The following is a 16748-nucleotide window of genomic DNA, read 5'->3' as shown; positions in this document are numbered from 1 at the left end:
CGCGTGGGGAGCAAATTTATTTGGGCGAATGCCGAGGCGAGAGGCAGCGGAGCGTGCGGCGACGACGTTTCCAGCGGAATGGCGAAGGTGTCACGCTCATCAAGAACCCGGGCCTGCCTGCCATGGGCCTGCTCATTTCGCCTAGGGACTTGTCTGTCACATTAAAGTAGACGCGTCGCCTTTCAGGACCCTCCCCAGTCCCACTGCCTGACCATAAAATAGGCCAACTTTCATGTCTGCCTCACTCCTCGGCATTCTCCCACTTCAGAGATGGCCTCCTCTTGTCTCTCTCTCTTCTCACACCGTTTCCTAGCGGTTGGCGAATGAGGTGCAAACGGCGCGCGGCTCCCGGCCCTCTGCAGACAGATTTCAGGGGGCCTTGCTGGAGCAAAAGGACTCACCAGTCAAGCACTCACTAGTCTTGTCATGTGCAGGGACCCAGTGTTGAATTCATAACCACTGAACAAGCAAACATGAATTTGAGCACTTGGCAGAGAGAGACAGATGAATTTGAAATCTAATGGCAATATATTGGAAATAGCAGCAACTGGCTATCCATGAAAAATATGAGTGAGTAAACCCTGAGTTTCCTTAACACCTGACCACTTATCAGCACTTACATAAAATAACATATAAATGCACACATAAATTATAGTAAATAGAAATAATCTTTGCTCATGCCAGGTATGTAGTTGCCATCTTTCATCATCTAACGTCTGCTACAAGCATCTTGTCATATCTGAGATTGCTTTGCTAACAGGTCAGTAAGTAGTGTGCACTTTCCCCCCCCTCGTCAGCGTGTCACCTGTGTTCTAGTTGTAATCTGCCTCGTGTTCTGCCTGAATTGCACCGAGCAGCCACCTGAATCAGCAGAGCTGTGTGGTTTGAACTGACCTTCAGTCGGAGTATATGCTACGCCAGAGTATCGTGCGCTTCCACTGGTCGGCGTGGGCGCGGGCGAAGCCAGGCCGTTTGGACTGCGGTCTGTGGAGAGGTCCGCGTTCTGGCCGACGCCGGCCCGGACCCGCAGACGGCCACCGCCTCCTGCTGGGTGCACGCTACAGCCAGGCTGCAGACAACACGCACTTGGCCAGGAGGAGTGCACGTCTGGGTGATGGCTGAAAAATCAGTCTCAGCATCTGGGCTGTCCCTCTGAATTAGGCAGTGTGTGTGTGTGTGTGTGTGTGTGTGTGTGTGTGTATGTGTGTGTGTGTGTGTGTGTGTGTGTGTGTGTGTGTGTGTGTGTGTGTGTGTGTGTGTGTGTGTGTGTGAGTGTGTGGGTGTGAGTGGGTGTGTGTGTGTGTGGGTGTGAGTGGGTGTGTGTGTGTGAGTGTGTGTGTGTGTGCGTGTGTGTGTGTGGGTGTGTGTGAGTGTGTGTGTGTGTGTGAGTGTGTGTGGGTGTGTGTGGGTGTGTGTGAGTGTGAGTGTGTGTGGGTGTGTGTGGGTGTGAGTGGGTGTGTGTGTGTGTGTGTGTGTGTGTGTGTGTGTGTGGGTGTGAGTGGGTGTGGGTGTGTGTGGGTGTGAGTGGGTGTGTGTGTGTGTGAGGGTGTGTGTGTGGGTGTGAGTGTGAGTGGGTGTGTGTGGGTGTGAGTGGGTGTGTGTGTGTGTGTGAGTGTGTGTGTGTGTGTGTGTGTGTGTGTGTGTGTGTGTGTGAGCGTGTGTGTGAGTGTGCATGCGTGTGTGTGTGTGTGTGTGTGTGTGTGTGTGTGTGCAGTTGGGACAGTGGCGTTGTTCTTGTTCTAGCCTGTGCATGCGTGAGTGCATGCGTGTGTGTGTGTGTGTGTGTGTGTGTGTGTGTGTGTGTGTGTGTGTGTGTGCGTGCGTGTGTGTGCGTGCGTGTGTGTGAGTGTGCATGCGTGTGTGTGTGTGTGTGTGTGTGTGTGTGTGTGTGTGTGTGTGTGTGTGTGTGTGTGCAGTTGGGACAGTGGCGTTGTTCTTGTTCTAGCCTGTGCGTGCGTGAGTGCATGCGTGTGTGTGTGTGTGTGTGTGTGTGTGTGTGTGTGTGTGTATGTGTGTGTGTGTGTGTGTGTGTGTGTGTGTGTGTGTGTGTGTGTGTGTGTGTGTGTGTGTGTGTGTGTGTCTGGATCAAGCAGCAGCTGAGCAGCCCCCGTATCACCGTCTGGTCGTGCAACAGAGACAATGTCACTCAGCCCTGGGGCTGCATGCTCTCCAAAGTGGTCAGATGGACAACCAGTTTCCCTGTGGATCTGCCAGCACTGCTGGAAAAGCCCACTACATCTGACTGACAGTCACACGGCCAGATTCCTTTGGGCAGGGCTGCAAATAGCCGCACAAAACAGTAGGGCATCTCCCCAAGACCCCTTCAAGTGATGCAGCCAGAATGTCTCGCCATATCACGCCAGATGTGCTATTATTCTGGCCGGATACAGTATTCAACTCGCTCCATGGTCAGACATGCATTTAATTAGTGCCAGTAAATATTTTGTTTTCGATGCTAACCCACATGAAAAATTAAACCATGAAAACACTTATCACCCCACTGAGGAGATATTACATAGCATATCATCTTAAAAAAATAAAGGCTGATTCATTCCTGTAAGTGAACACTTTTTAGTGTTTTATAGAGCATCTATGAAGACACAACAAGGTCTAAAACGTAAGCCACAACTTTTAACCAGGCAATATATCTTACTCCGGGATCTTAATGCAGACCAGTGATTCTACTGGTATAAAATTCACGTGTATTTGATGTATGCTGACATGGATCCTTTAAATAAATAAATACATACATACATAAATAAAAGCCTTAATTATTCAAGAATTATAAAGTAGACACGATGATCTACCTAGAACCCACAACACACACGAAATCACCATGTCAGGAAACTGATACTGGATCACGTGAGTCACGGCTCGGATGTGGTACTGGCGAACCAATGAATGTGCGCGCGCACCTCTATTCAGGAACGCGCTCTGGCTTGGCGCTGATCCATACCGCGCGTGCTGACGTTCTGTGTCCTGTCAGAAATATCATAACTAAAGGCGACTCTCATATTTAGCAGTACTACGTGGGTTTCAGTTACAGATTAAACTTGAGCTTATAAAAAGTATTCGCAACGTCTTGAATTTGTATTATTTAAATGGAAACAACATATCTAAGCCAGTTATCTGTGGTATGTTTTATAGTGGTATCTGCTGTTTTACTGAATGCACAGACGCTTTGGGGAAACGCGACTAAATTGCGATGCACGAGGTGCCAGGTATCGCGACATTTAAATCATTGAGGTATATGTTTCTTAGGTTTCGAGAAAGATCAGATTTTGGATCTGCAGTTTTAAATAACGGTTCAGATGCAATGATCACTCAGCTCTGAATTACACGGGGAAAAACAGTGGGGTAGGCAGCAGTTGGACTGGAGACACTAGTCATGCTACAGAGGCATTCTCCATCTGTCAACACGCAGGGAATTGTGATTGTAGCATCAGCAACGCAGGGCACAGCATCAAGAAACCGGGGAGTGAGGAGGGAGAGAGATGGAGGGGGAAAAGTTTGTGTGTGTGTGTGTGTGTGTGTGTGTGTGTGTGTGTGTGTGTGTGTGTGTGTGTGTGTGTGTGTGTGTGTGTGTGTGAGAGAGAGAGAGAGAGAGAGAGAGAGAGAGAGAGAGAGAGAGAGAGAGGGAGGGAGGGAGGGGGAAGCACACGTTTGGGGTGCGGAGGTTGGGGGTGTAAATTCTCATTAGGCTCTTCAGAATTAACGTCCGCTATTAGAATCAAAGCTCTAAATACCGGTGCACAGCAATCTGCTGCGTAATTCAGAGCCTTCCAGAAATGCTCCACCACTCTACAGGAGATATTCTGTCCGTGTCCTTATTTACGTTGGTAAACACCGCAGCGTGGTTCGGGAGCCGTGAGCTCCGTCAGGGCCACGTTACAGGTTCTGTGGCTACACGTCAACTCGACTGAACCATGAATGAACCGTACCTAACCCAGAATAATACTCTTACATTATATTCCAGTAGGGACTAAAATATTACAGGCTATTTCCTAAAAACCTGGTACGTTTTATACAAGCCTATATTTGGATAAAAGGCCCACTTTGAGAATATGACTTCGTTTTATTTTCGGCTGTAACACCTAAAGTTAATACTGTTAATGATAATCTCTGAAAAATGAAACATAATGCCAGAATATGTGTATGTTACCAAACACTGAAGAATTAATAAGCATAGCCAGATGGGCTGTCCACGTAGGCCTATTCCGGGAGAGAAGTGCACCAGCTCCAATATTGCTTCTACACGTTTTTAATAATTCTTTAACGTTTGATTCTTATTGGAAAAATCACACGAAACGTTTTCCCTTGGATGCTGAGGAAACAAATGTATTGAACTAAGGAATATTGTTTCGACCTCGTGGATTTTCTTCACGCTTATGTGTTTTCTGAAGAATAACTTTAACTCGAGCAATAGGCCACTCGTAGCTAAATTTAACTTAGTTTGAAGAATTGATTGAGGCGCACGCACCTAATCCGTTGGATTCTACACCTCAGATAAAACGAAAAGTAACGTAACCTAATTAAGAGTTTTTTTCCAACTATATGATGTTTTCCAAGTGACACTCACGCGTCGACGCATTCAGAAACATATAGTTAGTTTAATTTCCGATCCACGGCGTCACACTTTCTATGAACTCGAAAATGCTTTCTTAAATAAGCCAAATTGCTCAGATGCAGTTCCGAGTGTAGACTACGTTACTGATACATACACAGGCCCCAAATATGTGCCAGTTCCTTGATCAGTAGATGATGGAGCATCAAATTAGGCTGATTATAGTATATGTTAATATTAGTGTGACTTGTGGTAAAATACTACAGCTGACTCAATGCAGACGTTGGTCTTTGCAGTGTATCATTTTTTCAATGCAAGTCAATGCACGTGATAAACTTAGATGACATAATTCGTTGTAAATGAAGCGATTAGGAGTGCCAGTCAGATGTTTAACTGTATCCTATTACATACACGAACACGTTGACCATCTTTAAAGAAACAGGTACAACAATCAACGTTTATTCAGACACTAACTGAAACAGACTTGATATGTCATACACGAAAACCAAAATGATTGGGCCCATTCATTTCACGCGCTCTCAGGTTAGACCAGCAAAAAATGAGAGTTATTTTCACCTGTGTCTTAAAATCCGAACAAGGCCTTGTATTTTAGATAAATTATAAAAATGAATCACATGCATATATATTCTTTCCTTGCGTGGGTTTGTTGTAATTGACACCCACATGGACAAGGAACAAGGAACAACCCCCATCTGGTGGTAGGATATCTCTCCCGTCTCTGTCTGTGCCATACAGCCAACCCATCCTCTCTCTGTCACGGGTGGATACGGGACGGAACCGACGCTCACGGTAAACCACGATTTTCTACATGCACTCACAGGATCACAATATGTTTCTATTTAAGGCATAAAGTGCGCAATGCTCGTTATTTCCGGATATAGGGGTATTACTTATATGACGAGTTCAGGGGCAAAATGTGCTATAACTGGAACGGAGAGCTTGGGTCCAAGGGCTATTTACATTTATAACAGACAGGTAAGATCAGACAACGCAGATCGAAAAATCACATGAAATATTCAAATTTCTGTGTTTTCAATTTTTGTGATATCGCGCTAATTCAATTCGGAATAAAAAACTATTTCGGCGTAAACAGCATGATATGTTTGGAGCTATATTTATGTTATGAGTTGGCCTATTTCTCACCTCAGTCTGACGCTGCAGTCAGAAAAAAATGGACTCTTTAAATGCGAAAAGCAACATGATTACGTACACCAATTAAGATTGTTGTCATGTTTTTGTTTTTAGGGAGAGCACATATCATGTAAAAATACAAAATGGCTTTTTATTGCGAACTAAGTTAATTTCCTAAGAAATCTGTGTCTAATTAGATTTCCGAATAATTGTTTCTGTGTCATTCGAAGCCGTACCACAACAAATGATTAATTCTCTTTTAATCATTTTATTCATCCACGTGAACAGGTAAGGACTAGTGGGCTTGGTTTGAGATACATGAAGTAACACAAGGTTTTAGTGTTTTTAAAGTAGGCCTAGAAAAAAATCATTTGTAACCTATTAAACTGCTTAAAATTAGACAAACTTTTAAAAACCAAATCAATATATTATTTGCGAATAGCTACTTGTCTAATGCTATCAGTTCAACAATTTACCATACGACCACTTAAACGCTTCCGATCATACGGCAGACTAATTATTTTTGAGAGCAATAAAACTTGGCAATTGCTATTTGCACGTGAGCCTAATTTTCAGTGTCTTTTTCCATCATGCCTCAGACGAGAGTATCAAACTGACAGAACGAAAAAGAACAAAAGCATTATCAAATTAATCTCACGGCAGGCGGATTATTGTAAGGCCTAATTGGATTATTTATATACAGTGCTCTTAACAATGTCGATCATCCAAATCATAGATGCTTTTTTAAATAGCCGAGTAAATAAAACATATATGAATAGACTAGCCAGTGTATATCGTTAAAAGCCTATTGAGAAAAAACAATTTTGAATGATTAAAATGTCTTAAATAAACATAGCTTCAATTTCAATACCACCTTACCATTAAAAATCGTTAAAATCACCAACGGCATGCTGTTTCCTTTTCGACTGTTCCGAAATAATTTCTATATTGGCTGCAAAATGTCATAAATAAATGGTTTAACTAATAATCACACAATGTAAGAGTACAAAAAATAAACCGCGAAAATGCCATGAAAAAACCATTTATTAGGTTAGTTGTTTCCCCGTTATAATCCCGTTATTTCTCTCTCTCTCTCTCTCTCTTTCTCTCTGTGATACACACGCACGCACGCACACACGCACATAAATACACACACACACACACACACACACATAAATACACACACACACACACACACACACACACACACACACACACACACACACACACACACACACACACACACACACACACACGCACGCGTCATCCATATACTTATGTTTGTACCTTAAGGAAAACCATTTAGTAGTGAACTGGTTTTAATCCAGTATCAACATAATAACAAAAAACAAACGTAAGAATGTACATCTAAATTCTTAGTTTGTTTCTAAGCACATACAAGTCCATGCACACACACACACACACACACACACACACACACACACACACACACACACACACACACACACACACACACACACAGGTTTACACTCAAGCATAAGGAGTAAGCCAATATTGTGCCATCTTTCTGACGACACTTTACTAATGGCCTAAGGTCAGACAGCATTATAGTTTGGACAACTACCTAAACTGAGTTTCTTTTACAAAACTTCTACAGAATTTGAGGCAGGTGTTCAGGTAAAGACAGTGTCTGAAGACCTAATCCAGAATTTACTCACATTTAATCTTGACTAGCCTACTTTTCAACTCCCCCTTTCCAATGGTCACGCCACAAGACACCAAGACAAACCATCAGAATTCATTTAAACTGTTTAAATGTAGATAAGTAAAAAAAAAAAAGTAAAATACCAGCAGCTTTCCAAGCTCGTGTTGCCCATCATCAGGGGTTTGAGGAGAGAGTGACAGGTCTTTGTTGGTGAATAGAAATCAGTAGCAATTGAGAGAGGGAGAACTCCTCCTACCAAATTACCCAAGCTGGGCAGGCGTTTGCTCTCTTCACAAATAGGACACGGCTCTGAAACTCAGACAGTCCCAAACCCGACTTTCACGCACTCGGAACTCTTATAGCAAACTGGGACTAAATCACGCAATTAAACCTTCGTACGCCGCAAACGTTGGCCAGGTTTTTACCGACTGCCTCATTACCCGGACTATACTTCTTTTTTTCAACAAGACGTTGACGAAGTGGACCGTGCACATTGCGCTATCCAACAAATATTCATGTTTTCCACTGTCCCTGCCTAGAAGACACCCTACTGACGCCTAGCTCCGTTTGCGTGACTGTTTTGCAGCAGATCCATTCGGATGTTATAGGGCTGCGGGGCGCTGTATATGGAAGTTGTGGGCTGCACGGCACACGAAAGCTGCACTCTGCGTCCCACAGCCATGCTCTTCCACGGTATCTCCGGGGATCATATACAAGGAATCATGGAGGAAATGGAACGGAGGTCTAAAACGGAGTCTCGTTTGGCCAAAACGGTCCAGATGAACGGGAGAGAGACGGTGAGTCTGCTTATATACAGAATATTTCACAAAAGCAATACCGTCGAACTTACGGTATTTTACGCGGAGTAGGTCATTCGTTGGTAATTTTGTGTTGTTTTCTTGTGATCTGGTTAAATGAAAAAATAGTAACGTTAACACGTCGCTCCTATAGACTTACTGTTTAGCTTATATGCAAAAATATGGCAAAATTAAAAAATCACACTTTTTATGGAACAGGAAAGCAAAGTATGCTGTGAACTCATCCACTATTTTTTTTTGTTTTTGGCAAGAAGAAAAACGGTTTAACAATTAGGCTGTGGAAGTGAAATGTAAAGTTAATAAAAGCAGCAACAACACAACAACGACGACAACAACAACAACAACTATAGTAGCATATAATAATAATAATTATTATTATTATTATTTCAGACAAATGACCATTGAGGCCTATACTCAAGATAAAAACTGCACATACGATCATTGATAGTCATATTTTTTTACCAGTTTTCTGGACTGCGGTCTACTTTGTTTTAGACTTCAAATGGTGTCTGAAGAAGTCTAAGTTAATTCACGTAGTAGGGGTTAACACAATAACGTGCGAGGAAAGAGAAATGTTGTGTGAAACACCCACCCGCTGACTCGTGTGTTCTCATATGTTCTCATGTGCTCTCATGTGTTCTCGTGTGTTCTCATGTGTTCTCATGTGTTCTCGTGGGTTCTCATGTGCTCTCATGTGTTCTCATGTGTTCTCATGTGTTCTTGTGTGTTCTCATATGTTCTCATGTGTTCTCATGCGTTCTCATATGTTCTCATATGTTCTCGTGTGTTCTCGTGTGTTCTCATGTGTTCTCATATGTTCTCGTGTGTTATCATGTGTTCTCACGTGTTCTTGTGTGTTCTCATGTGTTCTCATATGTTCTCATGTGTTCTCAGAGTTTGCCCTCCATGAGCCCAGAGAAACCGGCACTGTGCGCCGGCTGCGGCGGTAAAATCTCCGACCGGTACTACCTGCTAGCCGTGGACAAACAGTGGCACCTCCGGTGTCTGAAGTGCTGTGAATGTAAACTGGCCCTTGAATCGGAGCTGACGTGTTTCGCTAAGGATGGCAGCATTTACTGCAAAGAGGATTACTACAGGTAGGATCACACACGGAACATGTGTTCAGATACGTATGGGTCTTCTGAATAAAATGTGTGAGCAGAACAATTATATTAAACTGTTATAGGCTACCCTACATATTAGCTACCTTTTTCTTAGCTAAAACTTTACGTTTACTGGCCTGATTAAACTAATTTGCCGTACATTCCGAAACTTATTCTAGAAGAAAACAGACGCAGACACGTTTGTTTACATAAAAAACCTAATTTAGACCATTCGGGCAGATTGTAGGCCTACATCCCTATAGGACACAAATAAGGGTTTATACGACCTTAAATGTTCGACATTTAGACTAAAATGGAAAAATAAAAACAGCTCAAATAAATAAAAAACGTTTTATGTCTACTGTGTGTGCCTGGATTTGATTGTAAATAACGTTCACTGTTCCAGAAGGTTCTCGGTGCAGAGATGTGCCCGCTGCCACCTCGGCATCTCGGCCTCGGAGATGGTGATGCGCGCCCGGGACTCGGTGTACCACCTGAGCTGCTTCACCTGCACCTCCTGCAACAAAACCCTGACCACGGGCGACCACTTCGGCATGAAAGATAACCTGGTTTACTGCCGGGTTCACTTCGAAACCCTTATCCAGGGAGAATACCACCCCCAGTTAAACTACGCCGAATTAGCGGCCAAAGGCGGAGGTCTAGCGTTGCCTTACTTCAACGGCACCGGCACGGTGCAGAAAGGGAGGCCTCGGAAACGGAAGAGCCCGGCGATGGGGATAGACATCACCACCTACAACTCAGGTGAGGCCTTATTATTCATCCTCTCTCATTCCAGGTAGAGTAAGCCCAGTACAGCTATCAACAATACCTTCAAACATTATTACATTAGAACATTACATTAATATTTACATTAATAAATAGGCTACATTAAAATACCTTATTAAAAGTGGATTACCAGAGCATACGTTACAAATTAGGCATTTTACAGCGTTTTTATCAAAGACATAAAATCTCTCATTTTTGTAGCATTTTGAGCCGAATTATTCTCACAGGGAAATAGTTAGATTTAAAGAAGTGGGTAGCCTACTACATATCAGTTGTATTGTTAGCTAACTGCTCAGTGTTCTGCGCCAACTGGAAAGCATGAATTATTATTTTTTAGTAATTAATGTTCCTACTTATAAAATGGTTAGCTCATTAGTACGTAGGCTAATCAAATTTAGAAATATAATTTAGAATTCCCGGAGGAATTAACCTCTGACCTAATCGCTTGCAGGGAATCGTCACCTTTATTACAATATAGACCATAGTAAGAAATGGCCCTCTGAATATTTATGTTATAATATTTATATGAATATGCTTTAAATCCTGACTAATTCCAAGTTCATCCTGAAAAATACCGTTGTATTCACACATGGAATGTCACAACACAACCCCGCTGTGCTCCTTTTGTAATCGCTGATGCAATTAATGTCTGCTTGGGAAAGTTTGGCTTTGTGTGCCAGGTTTCTGCCGCTCTCCATGAATGAGGAGAATAAGGGAAATATGCGTGTTAATTGTTCTTTGTTAATTGAAGGCGACGTCGGAATCTCTGGGTTCCCATCAGTGAATCTGTTTCAGAGGAGTCATTACTGCTGTTATAACACACGCTTTTAGGCCCCGATAAACGATGTAGACATATTTCAGCATGCATTGTACATTCTTTACAATAGACGTTAGTAGTTCCTATTTGTTGTGAGATGGCTTATAATAGAAAATATTATTTTGTGGATTCAAAAAGCTTTTTAATTAACCGATATTTTCATTAAACAGTGCATATGTTCCAGGGAGGTTATGCGCTGTTTTCAAACAGGTCATGGTGTATGTAGACTTGACCTGAACGTGGACGTAGCGACGTGTCACACAACGCAGCACCTACAGCTAGAACTCGAGCAGCGCACGTGGACAATCTTTAGCCGCAAAGTTGTTTGGTTGGGTGTCAGACTTTATATTGGTTTTGAAATCCAACATTTGTTTAGATATGATGTTTATTAGTTCGGCCCAGGTCACTGTGAATCATCAGCAGCGAAACTTAAAAGTTGTTTTCTTGTTTTTTTGGCTGGCACGTTTCAGCTATGTAGCCTATAGTATTTGTATACAGAGACCCCTAGTGGTAAACGGTGGAACTCACGGAGTCAGGATAGACAGACTTGTTGCGATGAGTCTGACCCATGCGTCAGAACATTTTGTTAATTCAAAATATTTTTAAGCTCGTAACAGTTCTTAATGTAAACATTACACTGCATACATAAACTACTACGTATTGTAAAACATTACATTATATATTTATCCCAGTTATCATGAATACTGTTTAGTATTTTAGTATTTGACTATTAGGTTGTCAAACATCAACAGGAAAATGTATATATATATATATATATATATATATATATATATATATATATATATATATATATATATATATATATATATATATATACATAGTATGTGTATATATATATAAAGTCACTATATATATATACACACACACACACACACACACACACACACACACATTAGATTTAAAACAATATGAAGTACACAAGGAGTAAATGTTTATCGGTACTGTACATGTAGCTATAAGTCTGTATAAGTCATGGAACCAGCTCGTTGTTTTTTAAATTATTGCAAGAATGCAAGAATGTGTGCAATGCACTTAGTTATTGTTTCAACTTTCCAAAATTATAAAAACAACGTCAGCTCTACGCACACGTGGTATTTAGTTTAAATGTCACAGATAAACGTTCGTCCGTTTTGTAGATTTCTAATGTGAATTTCGAAACGAATTATTAATTTACACGATATACATTACACTACAGTTTTAGACACACATACACCTAATTAAAATATTCTTCTACGTACGGAAAACTATATATTAATGATCAAATGAAAAGAGCTTAACAAAATTGATTTTCTTTACCCACATTTTCCCCCATATTTTTTTAGTTTCGTAAGTGTAATACAAAAACATCAAAGAACAGTTGTTACTTTAGTGTCCTAAATAGGATTTCAACAGCATGACGTTTTTGTAATTTTCCATATTTTTATTTATTGTGCGTGAACTTGTATTTTACGCAGTTTTGCTATTACGTTTAACGCTTTTCCATTCCAGTCTACTATTTGCTATATTAATTCATAAACATAATATTCATGGTTTCTAAACACTTAGTACTGGGGTACATATAAGTGAATATTCCCGCGTTCTTACACGTATCTCAGGAACATTTCTTCGTGTTTTTAGTGCACGTTTCGCTCCTTCCGCTCAGTCTGGTTTTTCCTCGTCTCGCTGCTCAGGTTGTAATGAGAACGAAGCGGACCATCTGGATCGGGACCAGCAACCCTACCCACCCTCGCAGAAGACCAAGCGCATGCGGACGTCCTTCAAACACCACCAGCTCCGTACCATGAAGTCCTACTTTGCCATTAACCACAACCCTGACGCCAAGGACTTAAAACAGCTTGCTCAGAAGACGGGCCTGACCAAAAGAGTTCTCCAGGTAAGCTAGACCTCATTTCATGTGGCCCCTTGTCAGGCGATTATTATTATTATTTTAAATCACTCATCCAACCTTTTGTGTTCTCGCTTTGTGTTCATTCATTTTCCATGCATCCATTGTCATTTGCTCACTTTAATGTTGAGTAATAACACACATTTCAATATAATAGCATACAAATAAATAGAGCAATAAAATGAAAACTGCATTTTAAACAAATATTATCCATTCTACTTTTACCATCTAAATGCAGACTTGGTTTGAAATGTCTGAGAGGTACACTTAATATTCAGGGTGAGGGGTTCTTTAAAGAACCCAAAAGTATTTTTGAAATATATAGTGTACAAATAACTGTACACCCCACAGTAAACAAGAAAAAACCATAAACAGTGCTGATAATTTATTGTGCATAAATACAAGCACTCAGAATATGTATAGATTTTGAGGACACCCTGTTTGCTTTCTAATCAACTGACTGTTGCAGCGAAACCTAAGGCCCCCTTTACCTCTAATATTCCCAAATAGTATTTCTTCGTCAGCTTTGTTCATTATGGCATTGTTTACTAGTGGTAAAATTGTGATGTTAACATTCTAGAGGCAGATTTATTACAAGTAATTCGCAGCAGACATAAAAAAAGTAAAGACATTGGGGTTGGTTTGCAGGTTTGGTTCCAAAACGCACGGGCCAAATTCAGAAGGAACGTTTTGCGGCAGGAGAACGGAGGTGTTGATAAGGCTGACGGCACGTCACTCCCTCCGCCCTCCTCCGACAGCGGTGCTCTGACCCCGCCCAGCACCGCCACCACACTAACAGACCTGACCAACCCCTCTATCACCGTAGTAACGTCAGTGACCTCTAGTTTGGACAGCCACGAATCTGGGAGTCCCCCGCAAACTACCTTGACAAACCTTTTCTAACACAAATTTTGTTTTTGTCCTTTTTTTCCCTTCAAAATTTGATTTTTTTATGTTCACAAAACACCCTTAAGCAACCAGAGACAGACCCTTTGAAGATGAAGTACTAAAAAAATGAAAGAGGAGATCTTAATGTGTAGCACCACTTGGCAGCTGGGCTTACACGAATCTTATGTTTTTTTTCTGCACAGCTCATAGGCCTACTGTTGGTATATTTTAAGTCAAATGTGGAAGAGGAAAAATATTTTTTAATATGCTTAAATCACACTCAAAATTTCTTGTTCTGTTTAACTGCAAAATAAATTCGACATTTGCAGCCGTTAGTAATTATCTGCATTTTATTTCCAAATGCATTTTGTTTTGCAGTGATTGTAGTTTATGACAGACACATACGTTTCCGTAGCCATTTACTTTACAGCTCACATGCCAGATGAACGCTTCAACCTGGAGATAGCGCTGAGACCCCCGCAGCTTTAATTAGGGTTAACGGAGATAATCTGTGCAGTGGTACCTGTTCAAAATCTTAAGATCCCTTTATTGGCCATGTGCAGGAAGGAATTCAAACCTCACCATTCTTGTAACTTTTATGAATGGGCTTTATGTAAATCAGCTGTTTGTACAGATAAGCACTTTTAACAATTCTAACACGACGTCTGTGTTCCAATTGCCCGTAAATGATTAGACATACAGTTGCTTGGTGACAATACAATTGCCAGTGAAAAGTGCATTATGATGGCGTTTCTCAGGGTGACAGTGAGTAAAGACAGAGTCAGGAATGCTAAACATGAGGAGGCCGTGTTTTTACACGGAGAAGGATGAGTTTAAGGAATTGATGAAGGAACATAAGCAAGCAAGAAATAAAGTCCACCAGGGAAAGTTAGCTGTGAAAAAAACTAAGTCAAATATTTCTTTTTTCCCCTCAAGCATATTCACACTTTTTTTTCTGGACACTTGCCACTGAACAGACCAAAAAAAAAACTAAGTCAAATAAAAAAAAGTTCATGTTTATTTTGGCCAGAAGCTTAAGTGAGGGACAGTAACGATCCAGTTTGATCCGGCTCTTTGCTAGGGTGAAATATTTCATTGTATGATGAAAAACATTGTTCTGTTGTAGAACAAAGTGGAAATCCAGATCTACTTTCTTAAGTAGATGCCTAACTCAGTTCTGCTATGTGCCTTACGCTATAACTTGGAAGAGAGTTTGTGAAATTCAGGAGATACGTGTTTGTTTGTTTAACTGACTCACATCCTTTGAACGCCTCACTAGTTTTGTACTGTTTGATTTTCATCTGATTTATGAGGATCTTTTTAATGGTGTGTTCTGTTAAAAGGGGACAGCGATGTCATAGAAAGCAGTTGTGCACTCTTTCAAATATAGTTGGTAAATCCAAGAATCTTATATATTGATCTTCGTGTTAATAGTACAGTATGTGGTCTATCAAGATTGTCCCTGTTTCCTTGTTTCTTGAAAAAGATGGTGTATAGAAACTATTTCCCCTTAAATATTTATGGACCAAACGGTTGTTATATCTTATTAAATTTGTGTGAATAAAAATTCTGCGCTTTAACAGAGTTTTATTTTTCATTACACGACCATTTTTTTATGTTGCCCCTCAGATGTCCAGTTTTGGTCACATCAGCTGAAACATGATATTGATAAGTGATACCCAGTCCAGACTCCCCCACACTCTCATTTTTGATATTGATTTCCAATTTCATACGCTTTATTGTTCCAAAGTAATGCCCCATGGATTTGCACCAAAGCCCTGTGATCAATACAGAAAAATATGAGGATTGCTTTTTAATGCATGAATATGGCTACCTGATAAAGGCAATGAACTCAGAAGAATGCTAGAAAGAACACATTGCTATTTTAAAAGCTCTGAAGTAAAACTAAATGCAAACCTCTTAAAGTTAGGTTGTCTCGTAGTTTAATATATTGTTACTTTATGATTTCTTTCAGGGAGAACAAATCTTGGGGCATTACAGCCATACTTCACGGCGTTTGAAAATTCCCTAAAGTATTAAGAGAAGGGGGAAACTTTGATCGGAATTCCTCACCATTGAAGACAAAGACAATATTAGGATAAGATGATAGCACTAAAACCTAAACCAACCAACAAAAATGTATTTCAAAACTCTTTTTAAAAACTTCTGATCTTTTGAATCCACGCTTGGAGGAGAACCCACTCAATATGTGAGCCTTTTCTTATATCCTTGTTATATCAGAGCGTCGTTTGCTCTTTGTATCAGAATGACAACATCAAAAGAAAAAAAATATTGTACAGTATTCTGGTTGTATATAGCAGAATAAACTGAGAATGATCAAATAATGAGACAAGAGACAAAGAAAACAGAAACACAAAATCTCTCTCTATCTCTCTCTCTCTCTCTCTCTCTCACACACACACACACACACACACACACACACACACAAACACACACACACACACACACACACACGCACACACACACACACACACACACACACACATGCTCACGCACACTAACATACATGCACATACTCACAGACATACAGATAGACACACAAACACACACACACACACACACACACACACACACACACACACACACACACACACACCTAAGCTTGCATTTCTCCTTATTATAACATTATGAAACATTAATTTGCCATAAATATCATTGTCATGCACACATTGCCTCCTTTAAACGAACCTGCAGAATGTCAATGAATCAGAAGAGAACTGGTGAAGAGAACTCTGGACTCAATACTTAGCCATATGACTCTCGTGGAAAAGGAAGTAAAATAAGCTACGTATGTTGCATGCACCTTATCATCTGTTTACATTTTTAAAAGATGAGTATTATTTTGCTTGATGTTTAGTTTGTTGTCAGCTGTAAAATAAATCATCCAATACATTTCTCTTGTGAAACCAATATCCTCCTACAAGAAACAAGAACAATAAATTTATGAATGCATGCCTTATTTGAATAATAAAATACTTCTTTCAGAAGTATGAATCATTTGCTTCAGTTTTTGGATTTACTTGGTTT

General features: G+C 40.6%; 1 protein-coding gene across 3 annotated transcripts; it reads left to right on the top strand.

The window, feature by feature from the left end:
- Positions 1 to 5247: 5247 nt before the first annotated feature.
- Positions 5248 to 16675, top strand: lhx9 (LIM homeobox 9). Of its 3 annotated transcripts, XM_077024308.1 has the most exons (6): positions 5248 to 5374; positions 7969 to 8179; positions 9095 to 9297; positions 9710 to 10065; positions 12598 to 12800; positions 13461 to 14722. In XM_077024308.1, exons 2-6 carry the CDS (start codon positions 8009 to 8011, stop codon positions 13713 to 13715), a joined length of 1188 nt encoding a protein of 395 aa, XP_076880423.1. In that variant the 5' UTR covers positions 5248 to 5374; positions 7969 to 8008; the 3' UTR covers positions 13716 to 14722. The 3 variants fall into 3 exon arrangements, with proteins under 3 accessions (XP_076880423.1, XP_076880425.1, XP_076880424.1); XM_077024310.1 differs by lacking the exons at positions 5248 to 5374; positions 13461 to 14722 and adding an exon at positions 15676 to 16675 and having other exon boundaries at positions 7698 to 8179; XM_077024309.1 differs by lacking the exon at positions 5248 to 5374 and having other exon boundaries at positions 7698 to 8179; positions 9713 to 10065.
- The last annotated feature ends 73 nt before the right edge of the window (positions 16676 to 16748 follow it).

The sequence above is a fragment of the Brachyhypopomus gauderio genome, chromosome 12, assembly GCF_052324685.1.
Source record: "Brachyhypopomus gauderio isolate BG-103 chromosome 12, BGAUD_0.2, whole genome shotgun sequence".
NCBI lineage: Eukaryota > Metazoa > Chordata > Actinopteri > Gymnotiformes > Hypopomidae > Brachyhypopomus > Brachyhypopomus gauderio.
This window is presented reverse-complemented; position numbering and strand designations above follow the sequence as displayed.

Coding starts and splice junctions, on each gene's coding strand:
- lhx9 (XM_077024308.1), top strand. CDS start 8,009: ATGGAAGTTGTGGGCTGCACGGCACACGAAAGCTGCACTCTGCGTCCC. Junction 8,180..9,094: donor AGATGAACGGGAGAGAGACG/GTGAGTCTGCTT, acceptor ATGTGTTCTCAG/AGTTTGCCCTCCATGAGCCC. Junction 10,066..12,597: donor CATCACCACCTACAACTCAG/GTGAGGCCTTAT, acceptor CTCGCTGCTCAG/GTTGTAATGAGAACGAAGCG.